Source organism: Toxotes jaculatrix, chromosome 8, assembly GCF_017976425.1.
Source record: "Toxotes jaculatrix isolate fToxJac2 chromosome 8, fToxJac2.pri, whole genome shotgun sequence".
Classification (NCBI taxonomy): domain Eukaryota; kingdom Metazoa; phylum Chordata; class Actinopteri; family Toxotidae; genus Toxotes; species Toxotes jaculatrix.
The window spans coordinates 17663531-17684694 of record NC_054401.1 but is presented as its reverse complement, the minus strand read 5'-3'; the positions used below and the strand labels follow the sequence as shown (position 1 = coordinate 17684694).

Here is a 21164-nt window from a genome sequence, read left to right as displayed (position 1 = left end):
TCCTCCCAGAGCTGAGTCAGAATACTAAGTTACGACCTTTTCAGACTCTTCTCTCTGTCTGAACTTGTAATGATATTAGATCTGACTGACTTGTGCCACTGTGGCTTTTCTGTATCCAACATCCTAATTACTAAATATATCAGGGGTTATTGCCTACTTGCTGCACATGCTACACTTACAATTAGATAAGTGACAAAATGTATACTACAGCTGTGGCATAAGTAACTTGCAATGCAACATTAAAATCAGATTTTTCTCCTCGCAGCGCAGATCTGATTCCTTTGTGCCTCACACTTTGTTTCTGTTACAACAGCACTGAGAAGATCAAACGTCTTCGTCTATCTGGAATGAAGGTCTGTGCTTTGTGCCTGTGTAAATTCAGCGTATTCTGAACCAGTCTTACGGCATTACATTCCCTTGGGACAGTGAGCGGGTCATCTCTGTGTGCACAAAGTAGGTCTTGAGCTCCCCTTTGCCCTTGACATTGATGATGCCTCTACAAGAGCACATGTAGCCCAGGGTCAGAAGGATGCGACTCGTCTCCTCCGTCACCTACAGGGAGAACCAGACGGATAACATCCATTTTGCTTATCTCAAACAAGTGGATTAACTTCCTGCCGACAAAAACACTCAGCTCTACACATCTCCAGCAGCTGGGAAAAAATCTGCTGACCATTAATTCATCAGTAACAAACTCTGGTCTTCTTGGCATGATGCTCTGCATTAGAAGACAAAAGCAGGATTCAAGTTGAATATAAAGTGTTAACCTTTAGGTTAATTTCAGACCAGACTGCAAAAAAATATGTATGTCAAGTAGGTGTCCCTACTGTATTTTTAATCGTCATCAAGGATTGTAAGAGATGAAGAGCACGCCAATCATCACAGAGCACTGCAGCTTCCAGACAACAAAGCAGAATTTGGCAAAATACAGTAAAACTTTATTTATAAAAATATAACACTGTAAAAAAAAATCCTCTGAGTTTTAAAATTAGGGATCGTTCGTAAAACTAACATAGGATGGGAAACATGTCTGCTAATTGGGAAGAATTCAATATTTCTTACTGTTGCCTCTGCATGTCTTAAAATATCATCAGGCAGTCCTGGAATGCCAGTGAAAGCGCTGCAGTTGTGCTGCGCTGAGCAGCAGATGGCTTTATTAAATGTGTACAGGCTGTGAAGTGTAATGCAGCCTATTGAAGACTGAATGATTCTCACAGGCACATGACATGCAGGTGAAAAAACACTTAATCTTATCAGTGCTCAGGCAGTTTGCGAATGTGAGATTTGAAGATGTCACGTGATGCTGAGATGATGTGATGTCCTTGCTGCTATGAACAGCATGAGCAGAGGGAATAGGAATTTTATCTTCTAAACATCCGTACTGACATTTAAAATCTCTGCATTTGAAAATGGAGCAGTCCTGCTGCTCTGAAAGAAACAGCCAGCTTCAAACACAATGTGATATTTGGCAGATACAGAGAATCGAACGGGTTTGTTCTCGAATGCATCACAGAGAACAGTCAAAGCTGCCGTTATTCTGTATTTTTGTTATGGTCAACAAATCCCATAAAAAAACATTCCTGTTCACTATTTCTGAGGACATTAAAAAAAACTTTTCCACCACAAATAATATTTAAGGATTTATGAGTCTGAGTAATAGACCTTTATCACAGCAGACATTTTGGAACGTCATAGCAGGTGGAATAAGATTCATATCAAGTGCATTTCATTTAGGTGAAGCAGTTGGTCTGCCCTGTTTTTTGTGCATGTTTACTGGGTCACTTAAAAGAGTTTACAAAATGTGTTTCACCTTTGCTTTTCCTGCTATGATAAGTCAAAATGTCTGCTGTTAAAAAGGGCTATTCCTAAAGACACCTGGGAACTGTAGTTTTTTTTAGCAAAGATTACTCTAACAGGTATTTTTTGGGGGAACTATTTTCAACTAATGATTGATAAACACTTTATAAACTACGCAGTATTTCCAGCAGCAGGATGGCGTATGTGGATTGGACTCAAAAATATACTACTACACACCCGGTGCATAAGAGGAATAAGATGCTGAATATCAGGCTACACAGACAAAATCTGTTGATAAGATCATGAGTTATATGAGCAGTAAGAAAAACATGCGGCTGTTACCTGTATTTTTCCCAGGACTCCTGTGCTGTCCATTCTACTGGCTACATTCACTGTGTTCCCCCAGATATCATACTGAGGCTTCTGGGCTCCAATGACTCCAGCTATCACTGGACCATGGTTGATACCTGACAAAGGACACAAAACAACCCCGTGAACACTTCAGCTTAGTTAATGCATCTGTATCGTGGCCACTCATTTGCTACACTTTCACATTCTTGTTTTTAATCTGAATGGGAAATCTCTCTTCCGGTTTTTGCTATTACTGTGTTGCTCTTTCAAACACAGGATTGCTGACACGTTACCTTGCTATCGTGTACTTGAACGCTAAAGTATGTAATACAAGACACTTGTCATAAAGTGGCACATTTTTAAATGATAAATTATAAAAGAACAGGTCTTTTTGTTTTTGTTTCTGGTGTCATATGTGAACAGTGTTGGTAGAGATGTATTAAAATCCATTTTCAACGTTACTGATTAATTATTGAATGCAGCCAGAGTGCAGCTCCAAAAGGCCTTCGGCAAGAGACCTGCTGCTTTCAGAATAAACAAAGCTTTTCACAAGATTTCATCAGAACATGAGATGAAGTGGAAGCTAAATGCAGCTGAACTCTTAATCCCAAACACTCTCAGCACCTCTGCTCAGGAGGCTCTGTAGCTTTTCACAGCACCGAGATGACACTGGGCCTCTCTTCACTCTGGCGTCTGAGTCAATTTCCAGATTGCTAGAAATTGCAATCTGTACAAGTGCGCAAGCGGCGCACACACAGGCACACGGCCACTGGTTTTGTCCAGTCCCAGTGGGTGGGGACTTGTATCCCTCTCTGATGGAGCGTTTTAGGCCCGTCTGGACGCAGCAGGGACGTACAGTCACACACACATACACCGCTGAGTTAATGGACCATCCCATGCTGTGATCTTCACAGACAGGTTGAAGGTATCGAACTCTGACTCTTACTGCACACAGGGAGCTGGGACCTGCCCGCCTGCTTTCCTCTGCAATTCTCCCTCCGCTCTTTAGTCAGTCTCTCTCTCTCTCTCTCTCTCTCTCTCTCTCTCTCTCTCTCTCTCTCTCTCTCTCTGCCATGTTGCCATGACTATACCTACGTCTTGCTGAAATGAGTTTTATTTTCTTGTTATTTTTGACGTACATACCTCTCACTGTTTCTGTCAAGAAAATGCCATGTCCATGGCAACACCTAATATATCAATGAAGCATAGAGTTCCTGCAATCTACATTTAAGCTTATTCTTTACCTGTGTGACTCTAAACAGAACAATAACATATGATTTCTGCCAATACACAAACAATGCTGCGAGGGCTGTAACTCTCATCCAGCAGCAGGGATGTTGTTGTGCTCTCAGGCTTCATCATATTTATCTGCTGCATTCTGATGTCTGACAGGCAACAAAGTCGCTTCCCCACTGCTGAATTATTACATTTAGAGCCAAACCAACAGGTAAAACCATGATGAATTCACAGTGCGGTCAGTTTTAGAAAGCAAAATGAAAATGGAATGGAAGGACAAGTGTTGTAGTCACAGCATTTTGCTTTTAAATTTAGTGTTCATGAGTAACTCACCAACTCTGAGTTTGAAGTCATTGAAGGAGTGTTTGTTGATAACATCCAGCTTTCCCACCAAGGCAAATGCAAACTCTACCATGGTCCCTATGTGCATGTACTGCCTGTCATGCTCCTGAGAAACAGTGAAAGCACACAATCAGTAAGATAAGATAAAATACACCTTTATTAGTCCCACAATGGGGAAATTGTATCCGTCACAGCAGCAAAACTGATTCACCCAGAATATGCAAAAAATCAAAAATATAAGACTTAAGATTTACTGGGGGAAAAAATACTATAAATGACAATATTCACAATGTGAGCAGTATATACAATATCGAATCTGTATAGAGTATAGACAGTATAAACAGCAGCAACAGATTTTGAGGCAGTCGCACCAAAATGGAGAATTAGGACTGATGTGCTTGAATTTCTTAAATAAAATTATTTGTGTGTGAACGTGTGTGTGCTGAGCCTACCTGTGATGTGTACTCAGGTCCAGGTGATGCATTCAGCCCAGTAGCAGCCATGTAAGTGCTGCCAATGGTCTTGATCTTTTCCACACCGCTGAATTTAGGTTTAGACAGCAGCTACACACACAAATACATGCACAATTCAAACAGCAGCTAGAACATTTGAGACCAGTTAGAGGGGAAGTGATAGCACATGCCGTCATTTGTAAAAGAGACGTACGTCTGTGTGCATATATAGACAAAATGAATGAAAAAAACAAAAAAACAAAAACATTACTGTTTTCTTTTCCCTCTTCTCAGCCAAGGAAAGCCTCTCAGATTATTCAGATACCATTACAATAGTATCATGCACAAGACAGAATTCAATCACATATTACTATGAAGGCATTGAAACCTACTGGAAAAGACATCCTTGGTTCTAGCATTTCTGGTGCAAGCATAGGATGTTGTGATGGTTGCAAGAGTGAGGGCTGTTTACCTCATCAAAATCAGCAATGATTTCGTTGAGGAGCCTGAGGCACTCTAATCCTTCTTTGTTGACGTCAGACTCTGTGTAAAACTCTTTAAAGTCTGGGATCGAGGCGAACATGACACACACCAGGTCGTAGGACTGGTGGTACAGATCCTGCGCAACAAAGCACAAGATAAAATACAGACTTAAGAAAACAATGTTATAAAAATGGTTATAAAATTGATAAACCACAGACTTTCGACATGGATGAAGCACAGATTCTGATGGATGGATGTTAGATTTGGATCATATAAGAGTTTCCTGTATATTTAAGATTACAAACACTTGATAGTACTCCTTAGTGGTTGGACAGAGGCAGATAAAACACAAGTGATGAACTGGACAGACAAAAGAAAGTAGGGAAACCACCCAAACCACCATTCGTGTAAAAGCTGCTCAAAAATCCATTAGAAAAGCAGCTAGCTGCTGGACCCTGTTCAAGTGGAGGAGCAGAGTCATTTGCTGACTCTTCATTCAGAAATTTTTGCAGCAGAAGCAGCATTTCTATTTAAACTCACTTAACCTTCAGGATCCCACGTCCTCTAAACTTCCTAAGATGTTAAAACTTTACTTTTCACAGTTCGCCCTGTGAAAAGTGCTCAGGGGATAAAATGTGATTCACAATGATGAATGAGAAGGTCTCAAAGGCACGTCAGCAAATTCACCTGGACTCTCAATGTTTCATCATCATCATATTAATCATACTAATACTACATTACTACTTTCCATCCACTACCAAGCACTTTCTCTACTACTTTATTATTCATTCTGGTTTTGGATTTTCTGCTAAAACTCTCTACATCTATCTAAAGACCTTGCTGAAATACCTCATGTATTGACAGCACCCATTTTGCATGGATTAAAATTTAACATGATTAGCAGCAAAGGAATAAAATATGTAAATACATTGTTTCAAATCTACTGTATTGACGTGGAATATAGATTATGTTTGAGGTAAGCTGCTTCTGCAGGGCCTAATCACAGCTAAGGAATGTAATGGATCTTGGAATACAGCCACTGGTGCTGCAAGACCTCTGTAAAACCACCGTACATCGGTCCTGCAGCTGTTAGTCAGACCAGAATCTGCATAATCGTGCATATCTACAGTGAAGAGAAAACATCACACCTCATTCTTCCAGTTGCGTGCCAGGAAGTGTTCTGCGACGTGTGCAGGCAGGACATTCTCCAGCAAAACCCGGTTGAGGTTTTCCATGGTTTCAATCTCCTCACACTCTTTCTTGAACTTGTTCTTCCAAAGAAAGTCTAACCTACAGTAATATTCATTCTGTTACAAGAGGACACAGAGGTGAAGAGACTGAAGGTACAGCTGTACAGCTTGCTTCCATCAAGTCAACAGAGAAAAAATAGAAAACGGCGAGGCGTCCACCAAGGCTTAAAGACAGAAAAGAAAATGAAACAGTGAAAACAATGGACTGCATTTGTGTTTAATTTTGCCAAAAAACTCATACAACTTCCATCGAGAAAGACGGAAATACAGTGAGTTTTATGGCACTGGTTAAATCACATATAAGGAAAATCCTACAAGAAACAGCACTACAATAACATGACTTTTGGAAGGACACAGTCTAATGGAAGACGGAGCAAATTGATTCAGGGCAGGTGGGACTTTCCCTGATGAAAATATTGCAGATACAATGCATAAGGTGACATTTAATTTTCTTCCATTTTGTGTGAAGCGGTCACAGCTTTGGTGCTCCATGATGAAGACTATTTAAGCCTGTTTCAGAGCAGTACATGAACTGATCTGATAAAGGAGAAGCACATTTGTAAGTTGATCTGATGGAAAAAATTCGTCAAGCAGAGAGAGTGATATGACTTGATATTAGAAATATAATTACTTGTTACAGTCAGAAAGAACAAAGGGGGGTGGAGCTGAGACAAAGTGTGTATACACATCAGAGCAGCATGTGTGAGACTAAACAGATATTAATCAATGGCATCTGTTATTTTTGCTGTACAGACAGTTGCACCTGGCGCCTTTTCATCGAGCCGAATACATCAGTAATTTGTCTTCTGCAAATACATTTATTATCCTTTCAAACTTAATCTTCTTATTATTCATGTCTAGATTTGTGGCTCTATATCAAAATCCAGCAGCACTTGTTGCAGGAAGCTTATTATCATCACATTTTCCACATTTTGTGAGACAGTAAGCCTGAAGCTTTCACAGAAACAGAAGCTCCCAATGGGAATTTATAGTGTCAACAGTTGTGGGAAGGAACCCTATTTATATCACACTAAATAATGCATAGAGCACATATCTTCAGAGTACTGTGATGCCAAACAAGTGTCCCTGCAATGTCATCACATTTGAAATGCACAATTAATTTATTTTTCTGTGTAGTAACAGTTTACCAGTGTCACAGGATGGATGAGGTAAAAGGGGGTGCTTTTGCTTACACCTGTATATCCACTCACGTAGTCAGTAGGCTTTTTGTGGACACAGTTCATTCCCCACGGTGAAATAAAAAGCGTGAAGCAGCCACGCTGTTATTCCAGAACACAATAAAGGGGATCGGCTGCCATTTAATGATAAGCTGCGATATAAAACAGTAATACTGCTCTGCACGTGTCCTCTCTCGCTGACAGGGTACAGTGACTTCATCCTGCGTTCAAGTCTATTCTAAACCACATAAAAAAGATAAAGTGACACAATGAATGTGTGACATGGCTTACATGTACTGTGCTATCTACTACATGTTATCAGCAGCTTGGAATTGTGCGTAAATACCTGCGTAATCAAAATGTAAAGCTTACATGGAGTTGATTACTGTCAACTGTAAATGCATGCAACTGCTGCCCAAGACTGCACTGTAGCGCCTGTGCATAGCAGTCCCCCAGTTCTGGATCGCTCCCAAATACAGTGATTGCCCTGCAGTGAGGCACAATGTTAGAATAGTAAGACTAATGTGCATACAGCTCTCCAGAGTGACCAGTCTCTGGTCCCTGCATCTCCTGGGTAGTAAATCTCAGAGTCCACCCAAGTAACAGCAGCCTTGCTGATGTAAATCATTGGCCCTGACTGGCTGAAGGGAGGCCAGACAAACTGGTGTCATGATGCCTCTCTCTCACAGTGTGGCACAGCAGCCAAAAAGCTTTACTGTCTCATCAGCTCTGTGCAGAGGTGATTTTCATCTAAGCACTGAGGTAATAAAAGGTATTTTACCCCATCAGGGAGATGTGAGAGTCACGTAGAGGATATAACTTGAGCTTCTCACGATGCAGTTTACACATTTTACAGGTCAACAGACTAATTAAGCTGTGACAAAGACCATAGCACATGGGGAAAATAGCCATTCCATACTGCGAGAAATCATGGCAAAAAAAAAAACAATAAAAAAAACAAGGCAGAGTAGGTAATAAAACAGCAAATATGTGGTGAACAAAATCAAGAGCGCACTGGTGATGATGTAAGAGCAAAGCTGAAAATTCAATTCTTTCAGAGCTGTGGATGTGAAACTGTGGAGCAGAAGACAGACGATAGCGTCATTCAAACTATTATAGTGTGGACTTACCTGTCTGGCAAGCACAAGCAGAGTGATGAAGAAGATAAAGAGGGAGATAGAGCCCATAGTCTTCAGGTCTTTGAGAACTCCCGGTCTTGAAGGGCAGAGAAAAAAAAAGAACAGAATGTGTTCGTGTGTGGAGAAAGAGAAAAAAGACAGAAAAAGATAGACACACAGATAGGGAGTGAAAAAAGTAAAAGAGAAGTGATTAAGGACATTTAATTAGTAAATCTAATTGCAATCAATAGTCTGTGACACGTGTCACATGATTGGTTAGCAGACCATTTTATTCCAAGCTGCCACTCATTTAAGACTGTCACTTCTGCTTTGCTGAGACTAGAGCTTGTTTACTGTTTACGTGCCAGTGGCTGAGCTTCCCTGCAAGGTTGCACTTTAGAAACATTTCTCAAGATGCAGTAAACAGAAAAACAGATAGTGTTCACTATATGTTGAAGAAAGAATCAGCACTATAAATACACTTCAAGCTCTAGTCTTTCCACCATCGTAACACTAAAAATAGAACATTTGTCCAAGGCAGAATTAGGAAGCCGACCAAGCTACAGCTATGGTGTGTATGTATTGTACTGTATACATGCAAGAAAGCGTAAAAAAAAAAAAAAAAAGCCATACAATACATACTATGTAGCTTCTGTACACACTCAAACAGACATGCACACACTTAAAGCCCAAGACATATTGTACAAGAGACCATGTCAAAAAGAGATTTAAAAGTGCACAGATCATTTAAATCAACACTGGAAGAGATTTTTCTTTATAGCAGTGGAGTCTAGTCGTCCCTATTTAAGTTCTGAAAGAGTGATAAGACTCAAACAGGACTGTTACATCCTAATTTCAGCAAGCACATTTTGCATATTAATGGACTCTTACTCTTATCTGGGGCAGAGCTCAGCAGACAACAGAGGAAACAGACTGCAAGTTCTGCACTTGCCTGGTTCATTGTCTAATCAGTTCTCTACACACAATGAATGGCAATGACTGAGGACAGGCAGCAGATTTGGGAGGTTTCACTTGAAGACAAATCAGAGATGGAAACCACACAGACAGGAAGCATGATTAGATTTTTTTTTTCCCTCTAATGAAAAGAGCTATCAAGAGTTTTTTGTTTTTTTTTCCAAATACAGAAATGACCAAAGCTTTTCAATTCGCCAATTCTACACTAAACACTTTCATATTTTGAAGCTGACCAAAGCTGTGTGAAAATTACTGGCTTAGCAGGAGCAAGAACTCCTTAAGAATCACATTATGCTATTTCAGTTGCTTTGGACAGGAAAGTCAATCACTACAAAGACAGAAAACTGTGTTCCTCTGCTGGAAATCAGACAATTTAGATTTGAATTGATGGTGTCATCCGGTGACACTTTCTGGAGTTTTGGAGTTACTGACAGTGAATTGGTGATTGATGCTGGGGGCTCCAAGAATTTTTGTTTCGGATATTACATCCAAAAACCTTTTTAGTTTCAAGGAGAGCTTCCAGCTATGAATCAGAAAATCTCTCTATTTTCCAGTAAAACCACAATAGGCGCTGAAATAATGTCCAAGGACTTATTCCATTATTTGACGTCTGTGGAGCAGCTCCAGGATTCGTCTGTAGATGATGTCACCACCACCGTCTCTACTGGCTGCTCAGTTTTAGGACAGGGTTGTTCAAGTTCACAAATTAAAGTTGAGTTGTGCAATATCACAGAAAAGGAACTTTGAGAAGTATAATTTTCTGGTGTCACAGAAAACGCAGAAAAAAAGTGTGTATCCAGTACAGAAAGGGATTAGTCTGGTGTTGATAAATAATGACAAAGTAAAACTATGTGCATTCCAACTACTACACAGCTATCTCATGTATATGTTATCTCTGTTTAACATTTATTGAAGTAATATACAGAAAACCCAGACACTGTAGTTTCAGGAACAAGACTTCAGAGCTATTCATTGAATTCAGGGTGCAGTAACAGCACGCACCATTTTTATTAAGCCTCATCCTGACAACAGTGTTCCAGGTTTGCACTCTGATGATTTAACTCTACTGTCAAGAAAAACCCAGGTGTTACTGGATGTAGCTTGCTAGCTAAGGAAATGCAACCTGCATTTAAGACACAGTTGGAGTTACTGGAAGACCTATTATTTCACTTTCAACTGACTCAGTTCACTTGTTTCTAGTCTTTGTGCTGAACAAAGTTAAAGTGGTCCAACATCTGCGGAAACAGAAAAAAACTGATAACGCATGTACTTCTCAGACTCTGCAATATGATGAAATGGGCAGTAAGCCTATTTTCCAAAATGCAGGACTGTCCCTTTACGTATGCTGCATATTGTGATGAACGGATGTATTAATCTGAGCTTGGCACATACCTATACATATAATTAAATAGTCTCCTGTCAAATGAAGGATGTTAATAGCCTACTTTGAATTTAATTGCTGTATAAAATGGTCAATTATCTTTCTTCTAGGAGCCATATAAACATGCCTAGAGTACATGTGTGGATATTTCAGACACAGGATTAAAAACAGCCATTTGAGATCTTTTTTAAGGATGGCTGATCTGTTGTACTAATCTTAGATCTCAGTGACACAGCAATATACTGATACAGCTCAGTGCATTTTAGAATAATATAGAGGGTAAATGAATATTCATTACAATGGTCGAGGCTAATATGAATTACTGTGGACACAAACCAATGTAAGCTAACTTTGTATGACACCAAATTTCCAGCAGTACATCAACATCTTGTTTCATTAGACTCCCCATCTCCATTAAACAGTTTTTCCAGCAACAAACCTCTCTGTGGCGTATCGCTGTCAGATCAACTGACAAAACAGCAAACCTCATTGGTTACGTAGACCTTGAGGACTGCTTTCTATTAAGCATATGTCACAGCTTGGCCTTACTTGTCTCCACATGGCATGTGTGACATATCCATGGGCAAGATTTCTCTCTTAAAAACATCTGCAAGAAACTGGTTTCATTCTTTATTGCCTCATTATGCAGTTCATCCTTATTAAGCAGCTAATTTCCTGAGCTGCTGGCAACAGAGAAGGCTGTAGGAATGTGGTGTGGAATAGAAAATGAAGGGGAAGCACTGAGAGGGGAACACAGTGGGGTCAGTGTGGGTGAATGACAGTGGCATGTGAGGAGCATACTCATGGTGATTAATCCGAGCTGGCGACCGGTACTCAAGTATTGGCAAACTGGTGTATTTCAGTTGTCTATCTATTAAGACAGAGGATTTTATGGGTGTGTTTTCTACTGTTTGACCAAGATGTAAAACTCATCAGCTGTTGAAAATTCCTATCACACACACCTGGTCTAAGATCTTTAACTGAAAAATACAGGCTTAAAATATGTAATTTGTAATTGTACAGTATATTTAAACTAGTTTTTAATAGCATGATCCTCTCTGCTCTGATTAACTGCTTACAACACTACAACATATTCAGTTTGCAGTGAAACTTCTACCGTCAAACTGTAGTTAAGTCAGAATCACTATGGACACTTGTGCATGACTTTGACTGTAACTGACAAACTTGAGACCTAAGGTTGACAGATCCCTGAGACCATAAGACCTGACAGACTGTAACTAACTTGACCTGTATTTTCTGACTCAATCATTTCAGCCACGCAAACCTTATCATCATAGTCTGACATGACATTTACATCTCATTGACCTTATAGAAAACAAGTGCTCTCCCTTTCCACCCAAGCTGCAGGGAACACGCCGAGTTAATGTGACGTGATCAGACCTCACTGCCTGGAGTTCAGACTAGTTGCCTTTATGGGATAATGACTGGTTTGCTTTTTGGTTTAATCAGTCTAATCAGGTGTTACTAGATGTTGTCACGATTTGCTGTCACAGCAAGTGACGACACTCAGCTTTAACTGACCTCCCTATATGTAAAGATAAAGGACAGGAAAGGACAGGAGGACACTGTGTGATGAACAAACAATGGTGAGGGGACAAAAACTGAAAGTCCTGATTCAACACTATTAAACCGATAAGCTTAAACTATCAATATGCTGTGAATGAAAGATTAGGCAGCAACTTAAGATATTTTAATAACTGGAAGTGATGGACAGCACCAGTTAAAAAGCTTCTACCTGAATGTTTTGTACACTGCCATTTGGTAATGAGTTTAATGAATATTTATATTTTGCTTATATTTTGCCTGTATACAAATGTAGTGAACACAAAGGAACTCAGTGTTTGACCTGCAGGAACGCTATATACACAGTCTCACTAAATACTGTAGCATAACATTATATAACCATAATAAAATATCTATTAAAAAGAAAAGTGGGAGTTGACTCATTAATTAACTGCAAAAGAAGAGCAAGAGGTAAACAATCCCATCTATAGGGGCATAGAGTCTGAAAGTGGTTGAAAGAAAAAATAAGATTATGGAGAAAGCGTTGACATTGTAAGAAAAACAGTTTAAGTGGTTCTAGCACCTGTTAAGGATTGCCCCTGGGTGCCTCCTGAGAAGACTGCAAGAAGACCTCAAGGCAGACCTTATTTCTCTCCTTTTACCTTCTCATATTCCATCTCTTCATATCACTATGATTTTCCATTTACACAGAATCCCACAGGATTAACAGCAAATAACCATCATCTCTACACAACCTCCTTTTCTTTTCTCATACCACCTCAACACTCTCTCTCTCCACCCACATTGACTCTATATCTCTCTCTCACCCTCCCTTGAACAACATCTGTCAGTGTATACCTACCTGTCCAGGCTTTCAGTCTTGTACAGGAACCTGCTATACTCATCCAGCAGGGAAGCGTGTGTTTGCAGAATAATGATGTTGTAAACAACTACCGCTGTCAGCATAATAATCATCTTCAGCTCGTAGTTTATCCTCAGGAATACTGAGCAAGAGATGAGGCCCAGTATGCAGCTGTAAATTAAATACTAGACAGAAAAAGAGACAAACAGATTGGTTTATTCAAAAGTCATCAAAGAAAATAAATGAAGTTGTAGAGAATTGTGATTATGATAATGTTCATCTTCACTTACTGGAAGGTAGAAATTGTTTTTGCCGGTGAAGGTAATTGGTTGTCCATTAGGGTAAAACAGTGTTTCATTGGATGAATTGTAAACAGGAACTGGAGGGAACACACTGTCTTCCAAAAAGAACTAAAAAAGAAAAAAAAAAGGCAACAGAAAATAAAAGTTTGTCTCATTTTTGGGCAGCGCTAAAAAAAAAAATCTTTCTAATTAAAATCAACCACACGAAACAAATCACACAATTGACATACAAATTATAAACACGCTGTCTCTGGCTGCTTGCCTTGACCGTCAGCATGTGAAAAGACAAACTAGTCTAACATTGTACTTGCAGGAGGAAAATAGAATCTTGTTAGATAAGAGGCCAGTAGTGACAACCATTCAATAATGTCTGTTAAAGTGAAAATGCAGGACAAGATGAGGATTGGCTGCCCCACTGAGCAAACCCAAGTTAATTTGGTTCATCCGCCCTGAGCGACTGACCCACGTCAGGCGCAAAACAAGATTATAATCTCTGGAATCGATTTGTGTGAAGGTCTAAACCGGGGTCCTGACACTGTGCTTTATCATGCAACTTGCCCACAAGCCTCAGGCTACAATCCCATCTTCATCCAAGCCTTTTTATTTTGTCGTTTTTCTCTCTGCAGAAATAAGCCTCTATCAGATAAATTAGAAAATGAATGGAGAGGAGCAAAATAACAATAAAAATGTTATATACAGTATCCCCTTATCACTACATGCAAATGGTGCTAGCACCGTTATGCAGGGAAACCACAATCTTCATGTCTGAAATAGCCAGCTGATAGACTGCTTGGCAAAAAAAAAATAAAAAAAAAAAAATCTGTAGTTAACTGTATGGTGAACACATTAACACAAGCTCGTCTGACAAATATAATTTTGCAAAAAAATCTATTTGTTTAAATCACCAGCTTATAACATGCAACATGCTGCATTCTACTACCCCCTAATTACACTGCAGTTACAAATAAGGGAGTGTCATCTGAAGGGTTGTGATACTTCATTTCTAGTGAATCTCTAACTGTGTTACCCCCTCCCTTACTGCAGTATCTAAACATAAAAGCTTACCATGTTGAAGACTGCCATTATGAGTATTAGGGCTGTGGTTGTCATGGTGAGAGTGATGCGGGGCCATGGCTTGTTGGCAATAATGACTGATGACCTCAGCAGCCACATCCAAGAAGTGGAGGCGCTTTTACTGCAGTGCTGCAGGGACAAGAAACACACAACAACACAAAAATACAAGAACATATGAGTCAAAGTACACAAGAGGACTTGGGAGCTGAGATATTAAAGGTGGCGGACACACACACACACACACACACATGGACTAATTAAAATAAGTAAATAACACATATGCAACAGTTATTTCTGTAGAGTAAGCAATTGCTGTGAAATAAATAGATTACAAGTTCACACACTGAAGCACCTATTACTGATCAAATACAAATTGCCTCAGCAGTGCCAAGCAACAAGTTCAAGAGGCAACCAATTATGGAGAGAGGGTTTGCATTATCGGTGCGTGCTGGAATATATTTCAAACAATATGCAATACTGGCGCTATGAAATGACAACTAAATGTAATTTCATCATGTATGTAATCATGTAAGCATTATTTACTGCTCCCAGCAAACCCTTCAGGTTTGACTCTACTAGGAAATTGTGTAACTTTCATTAGAAGCCAATCAAAACTAAAGCAGCTGTTAATTAGCCTCCTACTCCACTAATCAAATCATTATTTCTCGGGTCAAAGTTTGTATGTTTTTAAAAGCAGCAGACACTGTGCAGCGACGATCCTCATTTTAACCCAGCAATAGTACCTGACAGGCCACGCACTACGGCATTATCATTTTAATAAGTTTATATACTGTTTATTCCTGAGCTTTCATTCATGCAAAAATGCAATCTTCCCAGGCTTCAGCAAATGCTGGCTGGGCCTGTTACAGTCAATTACTTTTCTTGCTTGTCTTCTGCTGAATGTGTTTCATTGCAAGACAATGCCGATGAAAGCCCAAATCATTTGCTTGATCATCTCACAGCAATATCTGAGCATCACTGGGAGTGGATGTGACATTTGAGAAGCTCAGGGATGTACATTACAATACAGTAAACTATAGATGGCAGACTGTGTTATGCACCGGCAAGATTACTGAAAATATAAAGCTAGTTGGACACATCATTTTGTTTTGAAAACAAGGCACTTGCAAACCTCAACTCTAGACCAGGAATTTAAATAATAATAGGTATAACTTGAATGAAACACGAATATGAATTATAATACAGAGTAAGAGAATCTGCCAGGGTTGATTTAAGTACAAGATGTCAAGACACAATCACAGAACCAGCAGACCGGCAGAATATTACAGTCAGTTAATCAAAAAAAAATCATATTTGACCTTTCTAAGGTGCCCTCCAGCATTCCCTCCAATACAGTGACAAGGGTTCTGCAAGAAATGCTAAGTAGACCAATACCTTATTTTGTGACTGACAGTGGAAAACTAGGTACACGCATAGTAAAGCATGCTGGTGGTGCAGCTGTGAAAATTCAACCAGCTGGCTGGTGTCCACTTTTCAAACTCTATCCAAGAGAGGGAAATATGTATGAATAAATGTGATGTGTATTTTGAATCTTGAGAATGCAATTGATTTCAAAATTATACATTCCTCATTTATGGTTTTAATGGAAAAATCTCAAGATTTGCCTCACGTGTTACATGTTACATGGATGGCTAACATTTGTTGGAGAATAAGGGATCATTTCATTATTTATCTCTTCTTGAGACATGAAGCTGGGACAAAGGAACTCTTCTGCAACACTGAGCCAAAGAAAAGACATGCACCTTAATCATGGAGTTCATGGTTCCTAATCACAAAGGGTCCATGGACCCAGGATCATTGTGAGTTATTATGCAGAAACCCTAGAATAAGCTTTGATGGTTGTCTGCAAATTTCACAAAAAAATTAGACAATGACAAGACACAAACTGAGGCAAAGACCCAGCAATGCCAAATAAATCTGACAAAAGGCAGCAGAGGGCTTTTCAAATGTAGCTGGCGAGTGCTGTGTTTTGTTTTTGAGCCTTGGGCAACATCCGTGGGGAGTACAGTTCACAGCCAAGCAGCAGATTCTCACTTGCAAAGAACTAAAGACCAGACCTCAGGTGGAATGGTTTGTAAAGGCTTTGAGAATTTTATAGTACCTTTTATGCTTTAGTAGTCATTCTACCCTTATTCTCCTTTCTTCCTTTTTCTGATCTTTCATTTATTTTTACCGAAGACCGAAGCACACAGAAGAGAGCTGAAGCTGTGTTTCATGTCCTGAACTATCTTCCAGTGGCTAGATATGACTGCACTGACAATATCTACAGACATGACTGCCTGCTCTTTCAAAAGGGCATGTGAACGCATTGTTAGCAATTCAATCGTCAGGCCATTGTTAAGGGGGCTTAACCCCCATTAAATGTATCACAGATTACCATGAATTAATTCAGTCTCTTCTGAGTGATTTATAATGCATATGACATACTAGATATGATATGTAAAACCCATAAAAACAAGACCCAGCAGAGACTAATGCACAGCACTGTCTGTTTGCTATGAGGGGAAACAAATAACTGCACTACAAAGATGAAGATAAGTTTGTAATATCACATCTTATTAATGGATGTGTGCATTTTTATTTTGGCTGAAAATTATTATATAATAATTGTCCTTTGAAGCATGCACCAAGGCAGGTGTGTGCACAGGCTCTCTAAGGGACCAGGGGGGCGAGGGGTTGGTGTAATGAAGAACAAGCACCTGTTTCATGAAGACAGCCAAGATTAATTTTTACCACAGGGTCACACCAGGCACTTGTGTTAAACTAAGGGGCACTTAAGCCAACAACAAGGGCACTTAATGGGCTGTTGAGATGACCAGAGGGGAACTTGAACCACTCATGTGCCTTTGGTATGACATTAGGACAAACATTAAACACAGAAGTGTCCCATTAGAGAGCAGGCGTATCCTGGTTAAATGCAGGTTTTAATATAAAGGAGCACGACTAAAACAGTGATGCTTGTAGTAAATGGATTTACTCACCAGGAAGTGTCCAATGAAACATATGAAGAGGATCAAGGAAAGGATAAGAAAAGCCATACCAAAGGATATTCCCAAGACAGTTGTCCTAAAGAAAAAAATAAAACAAAAACAATATAACACCAGGTTTAGCTAAGTTTTATGTCCTTGTGCCAAATGTATTTTTCACTGCCTTAGCTCAAAAGTACTTAATTAAATTAAGCAAATGTATAATGTATACTGCATATGACTAAATATGTATGCTATTTTCTACAGTAACACAGAATAAAACACTATGTTAACAATGTTTCTCCTTTAATAGTTTGAAATAAAGCACACATACTTCGGAAGGACGAGAATCTGCACAATGAAAATGCAGAAAAAGATCAAACAGGCGCAGGTGACATAGTATTTGAAGGCGGGCAAGGTTGTTGCTCTGTACTAAAAGAATAAAAAGAACGTCAAGTTTCAACAAGAGGCTTTTAAAATTGATATTCAAGCTACTTCAGAAGCCTCCTGACTGTACATTTCTCTATTTATCAAACTTTCAGGGTAAGCTAAGTGTAGGCAAAAGAACCTCCAGAAACAATATGGTCTGCAATTCTCTTTGAAACAACTACTTATACCAATATACTTAGACTGCCTCTTACCTCCTTCTCCAAGGATTTGTTGTGAAAGAATAATGATATTCTTTGGATGTCCTCAGACTTCAGCCACTGTCTGGAAATATAAGGACAAAGTTATAGACCAGATAACTGAAATTATCTCCTTGAGTTGTAGACGACAGCAGTAGACAATGCAGACAGTGACCACAGAAATCTAGTCAGTTCATCACTGAGTCTGAGTAAACAACACAAAAAACTATCACACCACAGCTTAGACGTGGGAGCCCTTTGGCGGGGACACGAGCTGATGGCAGCCATTACAGTCAGCCTTTCACATTAAATGAGTTTCTTGTGGGCTGGCCGGTTGGAGAGGCCCTACTACTCACTGCATGTTTAGTTACATTTGTGACTGTCAATAGTTTTGAGAGATGAGTTGCGCTGCGGGACTCTATACGTAAGGCGCGTAGAGGTATCCTCTTGGCTGAATTCTAGGTAAGTGCTGACAGCTATGCTAATTAGTGTTTCCTAGCTTTGAAGAAAAGCTAATTTTTTTTTATGTCTGCAGGGGTTGTATTTACTTCTTTTCACTTGAAGAATCAACAACAAATTGCCCACAGGTGGCATGACATTTGCATACAACAGCTGTCAATCAGATGTGTGCATTTGACAATTTCCTGAACTTTCTGATTTACTTTACTTTTTGTACCATAATATCATAATATTAATATTGTTTTTTTTTTTTTTTAAAAAGACCCTTACTTTTGGGAATTTATCCCATCAAAGGTTCTAATCATCCTCTCATTAAGTTCCTCCTCAAACCGTTTCTTCTGGGACTTTGTCCTGTAACGGGTAACAAGAAAAAGACACAGAATATCTTTTAAGTTCACATAATATTAGTCACACACATCAAAGCCTCTGGCAGAAGTCTAGTCTTATTAAACATCTTGTCGTCTGTCTCTGTACTGTTAAGGGATGAGGATAATCTTGCCAGAGAAAATTATGCTGGAGCTCTAAAATGAGCAGCTTGCCTTTCTGATCTCCTTTGGAAGTGATACTGCCCCATTGGCACATCCTAGACACAGAGCAAGAGGAGAGAGACGGGTTACAAGCTACTGCTGAACTTCCCCATCACCTAAATCACAACATATGTGCGGCAAAAATTACACACAGCAGTGTTGATCTTCCCATTCTCATTAGTCATGCTGTCTCTGTGGTGCAGGTTGGCAAAGGGCTTGGCTGCTCCCCACGACTCCAGGTAGCGGGTCATCCTGACTGAAGCCCTCATCTTTGCTCCGTCTAGAGTGTGTCTGGGACGGTAATGATGCTGTGGGCTCCGACGCTCCACCTGGACATATGTAGACATTGTGTTATTTTATTGCATTTTATTCTATGTCCAATATTCATTCAATTGAATTTGATGCATGTGTGCTATGGTACCTTGGGGTTAATGACCAAATAGGTGATGACGCCATGTTCCTTTAGGTAGGGGTCCCTTTCCTGTCCATCCCCATCTTCCACCTTGTAGGCACCATTCAGGTGCTCCAGTGTCACTGAAGTGATGTGGACTCGTCTGGCAATGAACAATTGGGAACAATAAACAAACAGGTTTTCTACAAACACTGTGGCTCAGCCTGTACCTGTCCGCAAGGACCAACAGCAACCAACCAGACAATACTGATAACAAAAAAATACCATAAACAATACATCAATAACAACTTCTTTATATAATTGCTTTACTTCCATCTCACTCACCCTGGTACACCTCCTGCCTCCATATGATTGGCCAATGTGACATCATGTGACCAAACATCGTACTGCCATTTCTGAAGTCCAATAACACCACACAGAACATTCCCTGAATGCACACCAACACGCATGTTGATGTCAACGCCTGTGGCATCTCGCACTTTCCTGTCGTACACCAAAAACAGACTTTATTAAAATGGAGTAATAGAAAATTTAAAAAATTGCCATGTATCTGTACAATAGAGAGAGCAAATGCTTCACTCTGTGACCTTTATGTTGTATGAAAAGAACTGAAACACTGGGAAGACACAGAGATAGAAACCAGCCACAGTATTTTTTTTTTTTAGTTTTCTGAGTAAACCTGTTTTTTGTATTTGTTAACATACTTTAAGGTCTGTTAACAGATACAATAATCCTGACTTTAAAGGTTCTTTGACTAAGGACACCCAGTTAAAACGTGCTCTGACATTTTTGACAATCACACTATGTGATCATGATCAAATTATTAGCATGCATGTAAACAGTGTTGAATTCCATAATTAAATTTAATTCACTGAGGTCTTTCTATCTCAATTAATTCGGTCCCAGCCCCCTCTGATTTGTTTCAGGCTGATGCCTGGAGATAAGATAGGACCTCACATTTAACACAGCAATACTTTAACATATTTGATGCAGCTAAATGCGGCTCTAGAGTTAACAGACAAAAACCAGCATGAAGTAAATTTTTAGTGCTGTTAGTAGCATCTAATTTCAGTTTTCGAGTGGTTGCAATATAAAGAATGAGACACTGCTGTGCATGTTTCCTCATCCTTTATTTACATTTGATTTCAGGTCAGATATTTTCAAATACGTCCACATCACTGATCAAAGATCTACACAACATTAGTACTGTAGATGTGGGGGGTGCTTTAGCTAAGGCAAACTGTACAGTAGCAGAGTTGCAAACATTTCAAAAAGTTTGCGTTTCTTTAGCAGCACCGTTATTTAGCACCGTTATTTAGCTGGCACTTACTTGATGGCCTCACACATGTCCAGACCCATTTTCACACAGTTCTTAGCATGGTTCGGCAGAGACTCTGGCAGGCCGGACACACAGTAGTAACAATCGCCAAGGATTTTGATCCGCATACATTCATTCTCCTGCACATACAATAGCACAGGCTCAGATACACTGGGTCAGATAAAGGTCCAACTGACAGACAGCAGAGGCAGCTTTTTAATTTCACAACACAATAACCATTTGAGGGAAAATCCGCCCGCAGATTTTTTTTTTTAAGAAGCAAGCTCCTGCTCTTTCATTTTAAGAGGTTGATCAAAAAATCCTGATATATTATGTTTATCAGTCACAGTGAAGATTTCTGGGCAAAAAATGTTTTTGTTAAGATATTTGTATTGTATTGTTAAGAAATTGTATTGCATCTGCACTGCAAATATCTGTGTGTGAAGCCAGATCAGCCATGCAGACCCTGCATTTGCAGGAATAAGACAAATTCATCACAAAGGAACAAAA

The 21164-nt window shown here is 39.5% G+C and overlaps 1 protein-coding gene across 1 annotated transcript in view; it reads right to left on the bottom strand.

Annotated features, from left to right (window-relative positions):
- Nucleotides 1-399: 399 nt before the first annotated feature.
- The window catches only part of adcy2a (adenylate cyclase 2a), a 53358-nt gene continuing 32593 nt past the window's right edge, over nt 400-21164 (bottom strand). Inside the window, exons 7-25 of the mRNA XM_041044578.1 lie at nt 20667-20794; nt 19661-19819; nt 19346-19478; nt 19077-19253; nt 18937-18980; nt 18668-18748; nt 17954-18023; nt 17647-17744; nt 17328-17412; nt 14317-14454; nt 13240-13359; nt 12950-13134; nt 8220-8304; nt 5810-5968; nt 4651-4797; nt 4179-4289; nt 3718-3832; nt 2140-2264; nt 400-552 (exon numbers count right to left, since the gene is read on the bottom strand). Coding sequence (XP_040900512.1) covers nt 400-552; nt 2140-2264; nt 3718-3832; nt 4179-4289; nt 4651-4797; nt 5810-5968; nt 8220-8304; nt 12950-13134; nt 13240-13359; nt 14317-14454; nt 17328-17412; nt 17647-17744; nt 17954-18023; nt 18668-18748; nt 18937-18980; nt 19077-19253; nt 19346-19478; nt 19661-19819; nt 20667-20794 — 2313 coding nt within the window. The remainder of the gene's footprint in view (nt 553-2139; nt 2265-3717; nt 3833-4178; nt 4290-4650; nt 4798-5809; nt 5969-8219; nt 8305-12949; nt 13135-13239; nt 13360-14316; nt 14455-17327; nt 17413-17646; nt 17745-17953; nt 18024-18667; nt 18749-18936; nt 18981-19076; nt 19254-19345; nt 19479-19660; nt 19820-20666; nt 20795-21164) is intronic.